General features: G+C 40.9%; 1 protein-coding gene across 3 annotated transcripts in view; it reads left to right on the top strand.

The window, feature by feature from the left end:
- Positions 1-6,639, top strand: part of Golim4 (golgi integral membrane protein 4) — a 76,311-nt gene that overhangs the window by 47,903 nt on the left and 21,769 nt on the right. For 2 of the 3 annotated variants that reach the window (XM_026784226.1, XM_005344115.2), the window contains exons 6-7: positions 2,224-2,306; positions 3,054-3,137. In XM_026784226.1, coding sequence (XP_026640027.1) covers positions 2,224-2,306; positions 3,054-3,137 — 167 coding nt within the window. The remainder of the gene's footprint in view (positions 1-2,223; positions 2,307-3,053; positions 3,138-6,639) is intronic. The other variant, XM_005344116.2, reaches the window with a different exon arrangement.

The raw sequence follows: 6,639 nt of genomic DNA, 5'->3' as shown, positions 1-6,639 counted from the left end.
GCCTCAGGGAGCTGGTCCTCAGTAAGAAAAGACATTACACACACACACACACACACACACACACACACACACACACACACACACACACCCCACTAGCAGAGATAGAAAGCAAAAAAAAAAACACTTCAAGAATCAACTTCTGGAAGAAGTTTTACGAGAGAACTGAGTATAGAAAGGATCTGACATTTTGTGGGACACTTACCACATTTGTGAGTATGTTTGATTGTAATAATTGGTGTTAATTGTCAACTTCAATCTAAAATCACCTAGGAAGATCTCAGTGAGGTAATTTCTAGATCAGGTTGGCCTCTGATGGTTTTTCTTACTTGGATTAGTTGGTTACTTACATGGTTAGTAGACATGACTCTGGGTAAAAGACTTAGGCAATAGTGTTAAAGCATTCAGTGACCGTTGAAGGGCAGCAGTGGCTGGGGACCACAAGTGCAGGCAATCTTGGGTAGTTTAAGGTGAGACAAGGAGAGTATCTAAACCTCCCCTTCTCTCTCCCAAGGAAGGCTGACAGTTTGGAAACTTAGGTAATTGCTCCTGATTCTTGTAAATAACTGATAAGACATTTCTCTGATGTATTGGGACCAGGTAAAATTTTCTGGTGGAAAGTTTTACTTAATTCTCATCCCAGACCTGGAGGCAGGCTAGCCCTAGGTGTCTTGTTTACTTAACGTATGAAGAACTGGAGGCTGTTGAGCAAAACTTACTGGCAGGAGCCCAGTGAAAGCATGCAAGCTTACAAACTAAAACTGAGAGCCAGCTAGTCGGGTTTAGGTATTTCAAGTGTTAAAAGCCCATGTAGCCTACAGTATGCGAAAGGTCCTTGGTGATAGCCAGTGGTGTCCTGTTTTAATTTCTGGGAAAATCCACTATGACATGAAGGTAGGATCCTACTTTGTTTTTAATTTTTTTCCCCCAAATGTAGGCATAAATTCTGTGCCCAGGAGTCTGGTGGGGGCAGTAAGAAAGTAAAACTGTCCCAGGTGAGGCAAGAGAAGGGGACTGAAACTCTCCTTTGATGCTTAGCACACCCTGTAGAGATGGAGCCGTCTGCAGAGGTATCCCTTTATGAGGACAGTTTGCCTGGCGTGATCCAGATTTATTTAAGACTTGTCATCCTGACTCATGGATTAATTGTGTCCCCTTTCTTTCTCACAGCCATTGCTTCTTCCAAAATAAGTTATATCATCACCCTGCCAGCATTCCCTTGTGATATTTATATATCGCCATGCAACCATTGGCCTATATTGCCTGATATTGTTAGATCTTTATAAATGCTGTTGAGTCCTCAAATGTGGAAAAGACTATATAGGCAATATTTTTCCAAAAAAAACTACCAAGTTTGTACTTTTGAATAGTACTTAACTTGTAAAACACATGCAATGATAGAATTTCTAGATAGAATTTGCAAGGGGAAGGTGGTAACCAAATAGGGCTTGGAGGGAAGGTTTTAAAACCTCATTCCGACTCCATGCTCTCACATTTTAGCTCTGAGAAGACCTACTCAGTGTCAAATTTAGATTAACCAAGAACTCGATGGTAGGAGTAAGAGAAATTATAGGTTATCGTCAGTTAGGTGGGTTTCTGTTGTCTCTAATTGAAGTGCCTTGTGAGAATTATTCATGCTGTGAGAAACAAAGCCCTGCTCTATTCTTGACTACTTTTCCTTTGTGGAGATCCTCACGTCAGAGAGCACCTGCCCATTAATTTTAGTCCCAAGGGATCATTTATCAACAGAAATTTTTCATTGCCAGCACCTGTGTGATTACAATTGTTGCCCTTTTTTGTAGTGCATAGCCTGTTTCCAGAGGCTTCAGCCAATGACACAGGCCATTTTGCAGTGAGCTTTCAAACCCAGGCGGTGCACCTATATGATACAATCTTTTGTTGATTTGGAATATTTTACTGTTAAAGGTCACAACCTAGTTTTACATAAGTTTTCAGGTTTCAAATAATGGCATAAAAAATAAGAGAATTGGGGCTGGAGAGATGGCTCAGCGGTTAAGAGCATTGCCTGCTCTTCCAGAGGTCCTGAGTTCAATTCCCAGCAACCACATGGTGGCTCACAGCCATCTCTAATGAGGTCTGGTGCCCTCTTCTGGCCTGCAGACATACACACAGACAGAATATTGTATACATAATAAATAAATAAATATTTAAAAAAAATAAGAGAATTGCCAGGATTTATGTACGGTTGTTCTTGTTATAAAACAGAAACTGTGTATAATCTGAGAGAAGAGAATAAACAACTAAGAAAAGCTCACCAAGACATTCACACGCAGCTTCAGGATGTCAAGGTAAGGTGCAACCAGATATCTGGCTCTGGGGAATTTATCTCTTTTATTTTGCAGAGTGGCTTCAAAAATCATTCCAGGAAGCTGGGAAGATGACTCGGAGATTATGAGTGCTTGCTGCTCTGGCAGAGGAATCAAGTTAGGCTCCCAGTACCATCGCTCAAGACCACCAATGTCTCCAGCTCCAGGGAATCTGATGCCCTCATCTGTCCTCTGTGGACACGGCACACACAGGCAAACATAGTGACCAGCACCAACACCAGCACCACCACACACACATACACACACACACACACACACACACACACACACACACATATCAATAACTAAAAATAAGCTTTTTATTTTTATTAATTCATTCCCTAATTGATCTGCTTTGCAGACCTGGATTACTGTCATGGTCATTGCTTACCTGGAGTATACCTGGTACTTTTGCCACCTCAACATCATGAACTCAAGGTGACCCAGGGCATCTGAAGATTTGTATCAATACTAAACTCGTTCTTTAGTTGGACGGTTGCACTTTAAGATAGTTTTAATTTTCCAAAGCTGACCACGGATGAAAGGTTTATTTGGGTAGCCCTTTTGGTAGATTTTAGACTACCTCATCAATCGTTCCTCCCTCCAGGAATTGTTAAACTTAACCGCTGCCACTACAACAACAAGCGAGTAACATTTGGGTGGCCACGCCAAAGAGTTTTGTTTTGCGACTTTAACTTAGCTCAACGTGTAAACTTCTTTTCTGTGTAGCAACAGCATAAGAATTTACTCTCCGAGCATGAACGGCTTGTAGTGACTCTGGAAGACCACAAGAGTGCACTGGCTGCTGCACAGGTTAGGAAAGAAGCAGCCTTTGTTGGGTCCTTTTCCGGTCTGCCTACTGTTTCTCAATTCCTTTATGCATGGAGTTTTTCACCAGGGTCTTCAGGGAGTTCCTTCTGACGACAGTCCTAATGGCGGGGACAATGCATGCTTTCCAGAGCCACCGAGGGGACTACTAGATAAACTTTGCATTGCTTTTTGTTCATGACTTTACTACTGCCTCTACTATGTCCTACATGAAAGGTTCTGATATTTAACTCACAGTGTAGCCCGTGTGTCTGGCCCATGTCACCTCTCTGGCCCTGTATTATCTGTTAGTAAAGGGTATATAAGGTTGTAGGAGACTGACTACATAAATAAATCATTCCCAGACCGATTCTTTGCTCCTTCCCTTATTGCCAGTATCCTAGTATATATGTATATACTCCTTTTGGGATAAGACTTAGATAGGACTGTCCATACGACAGAGAAGCAGAAGGGTCAGTGAAAAAAAGAAAAGCAAGAATCCCGATCTCCGTTTGTTAGGGCATAAGCCAGACTCTTGTCTGTTAAATGAATAAACAATCAAATCCGAGCTGTGGAGAGCTTGTTAAGGTGATAGCTAAGTGAGTGCTTCGCAGCTTGAGAGCCGAGGAAGTAGGAGTGGCCTCATCACCTGCTTTTGCCATCATAAAATTATTAAAAGCTATAATTAATACATTCGGCTCAGACTATTCCAAAGACTCGCTTTTTGCATTTAGGGGACTAATGGTTTGTTTTTTGTTTTGTTTTGTTGTTGTTAAAATATAAAAAGAATTCATTTTGCTTTATAGTATTTTTAACTGCTTTTGTAACTTAACGTATTTTGATCATTGGATGATCAGCGTTATGTCTTATGAGTTGTTTGTTCGTTTTGTCTTGATATTTACGTTGTAACTAGTGCACCCCTTAATTTCCTTAATTAGAGTCATATGTCTCTATTAATTTGAGCTGAGGTAACAAAATACTATTGACTGGTGGCTTAGACACAACAGATTTGTCATAGTTCCAGAAGTTGGGAGTCCAAGATTACAATGCCTCCATTCAGGCTCTCAGGAGGACCCTCCTTTGGGTTGTTGGCTCCTGGCTTCTTCTATTGTCGCATGATGCAGAGACGGAGAATACTTCCTGGATTCCCCTGATGAAGGCACTAAGTTCATTTCTGAGGATTCTGCCCTCAGAACCTAGCATCTGCTCATACACCAACCTTCCGTTGCCATCACAAAAGAGTTAAACTTCAAGTATGCACGTAGTTGGCAAATAACATCATATCACAACATTACCCAAATCTCCAGGGAGGGGAAATTTGTTATTTCTGGCGTCTACATCTCTTATGCAAAATCCTCTTTCAACATTCTTTCTTGACAGGTTGACTTTTAAATATAGTTAAAAATTTTATTTAATCTTCATAACCTAGGGCTTATGGATGGCTCAGTGGGTAAATGCTTGCCACACCAGGTGTGGAAGGAAAGTCCTGACACCCACAGATATGCTGGGACATGCAATCACACACACACACACACACACACACACACACACACGCACACACAGTGAGAAAGTTGAAGACAGAGGCTGAGACAGAGAGATACACATGTATCTCACACATACATAATAATAAAATTAACTTAAAAAAATCTTCATAATTGAGTATACACCCTGTGTTCCTTTATAACTAAATAATCTAGTAAACTGAGATGGAAAGGAACTTATGTAGTTAGCCTGATAAAAAATGCCCACCCCTCCAAAATTGTGATTCAAAGTCACATCCTCAATTGTGTTTATGAGACTTAGCAGCACAGGTGTGTGGCCTCTCCCCAGACCTTGTGAACTATAATTGCTTGCGCCTGGGGTGATGACTCAGCAGTTTGAGCAGAAATACCGCTCTTGCAGAGGCTCGCATCCAGAGGCTTCTACTACTCTAGCTCAGGGGATCCCATACCCTCTTCTGACCATGAGACGCTCGCATTCACTGTCTGTGTATCTGAACAAAGACATACCTATGTAAATAATTTAAAAGTAAAATGTTCTTTAAAAGCATATTTTCTGGAGAGGAGACGACGGTCTCTACATGTTTTAATGCGATCCTTAATATGCGCTAACATCAAAACCACAACCAGACTACTTCATGGCTTGCACGCCTAAGAGCAGTGGTTCTCAGCCTTCCTAATGCTGTAATACATTCCTAATGCTCTTAATACAGTCCTCGTGTTGTGGTGACCTGCAACCACAGAATTATTTTCATTGCTACTTCATAAATTTACTTTTGCTCCTGTTATGAATCAGAATGTAAATATCTGGTAGGAAGATGATCTTAGGTAACCCCTAAGAAAGGGTTGTTCAACCCCCAAAGGGGTCATGACCCACAGGTTGAGAACCACTGTCTTAAGACAAAGCATGTATGGGATTGAATTTGATATATCCCTCCACAGAAAAGCATTACTATGGAAACGTCCTTTGTTTTGCCTTGTTTGGTCTCCAAAGATGATTCCTAAATGTTCTGATTGATTTCTGAGGCAAAGTCCATGGCCAGCTACATGCTACATTTTTATGTAAATTATAAGAGAACACTCCTCTGGTACATATTTAGCCAGCTAACATCTTCATTTTTTGAAAACTAGAAGAGACAGAACAGAGCTGGGGAACTGGCATAATCAGTATGGTGCCTGCCATGCAATCCTGAGGACCTGAGTTGGGTGAAAAGTTCAGATAAAAAAACATAAACAGAATTCCAGCTATGAGTTGGCTGGAGACGGGTGGATCCTTGAGCTCTTTGGAGCTGTCCTAACTGAAACAATAAGCTTCAGGTTTATGAGAAGCCTTTTCTTAAAAAGTAAATAAATAAAAATGACTAGCAATAGAGAAAAGTCACCTGATGTTGACCTTGGGCCACCACACGCATGTGCACACACTTGTATGCATATTTGCGCATACCCTGTATGCATCTCCTATGTGTACACAACAACAACCACATGCACATTAAAAAAAAAAAAAGAGCTTCTCCCTAGGCATGAAAAAGCCTGAGTTTTAAGTGCTTTATTTACACAGTAATTCTGGTTTTAGGATGAGGGTGGTAGTGGGCGTGAAATGGGTGTATGACATATGTACTGATATTTTTTAAAAGTTACCGGCTTATTTTCCACCTTCCCAGCCCCTTGTTAAAAAAAACAGTCACACACATCTGTACCTCCCATATCAGAATACACAGATGCATCTGTGTGGGAGCATTCCTGTCCTACACTAGTCCCTACTCACACATGGCCTTTGGCACTTTAAGCCAAAAATACATTCAAAATTGATGAAGAAAAAACAGCTTTGTTTCCCCACAATGTCACCGTTCTCTGCTACCGCAGAGCACAGTCTAGAAAACAGTGCTGAAAATAAAGGACCTGATTTGAGCATAAATCAACTAAGGGGAAGAGGGCGAATATGGATGGATAGATAGATAGATAGATAGATAGATAGATAGATAGATAGATAGATAGATAGATAGATAGAT

Source organism: Microtus ochrogaster, chromosome 1, assembly GCF_000317375.1.
Source record: "Microtus ochrogaster isolate Prairie Vole_2 chromosome 1, MicOch1.0, whole genome shotgun sequence".
In the NCBI taxonomy this organism is placed as follows: domain Eukaryota; kingdom Metazoa; phylum Chordata; class Mammalia; order Rodentia; family Cricetidae; genus Microtus; species Microtus ochrogaster.
The sequence above is the reverse complement of the archived record's forward strand: the minus strand, read 5'-3'. Positions and strand labels throughout refer to the sequence as shown.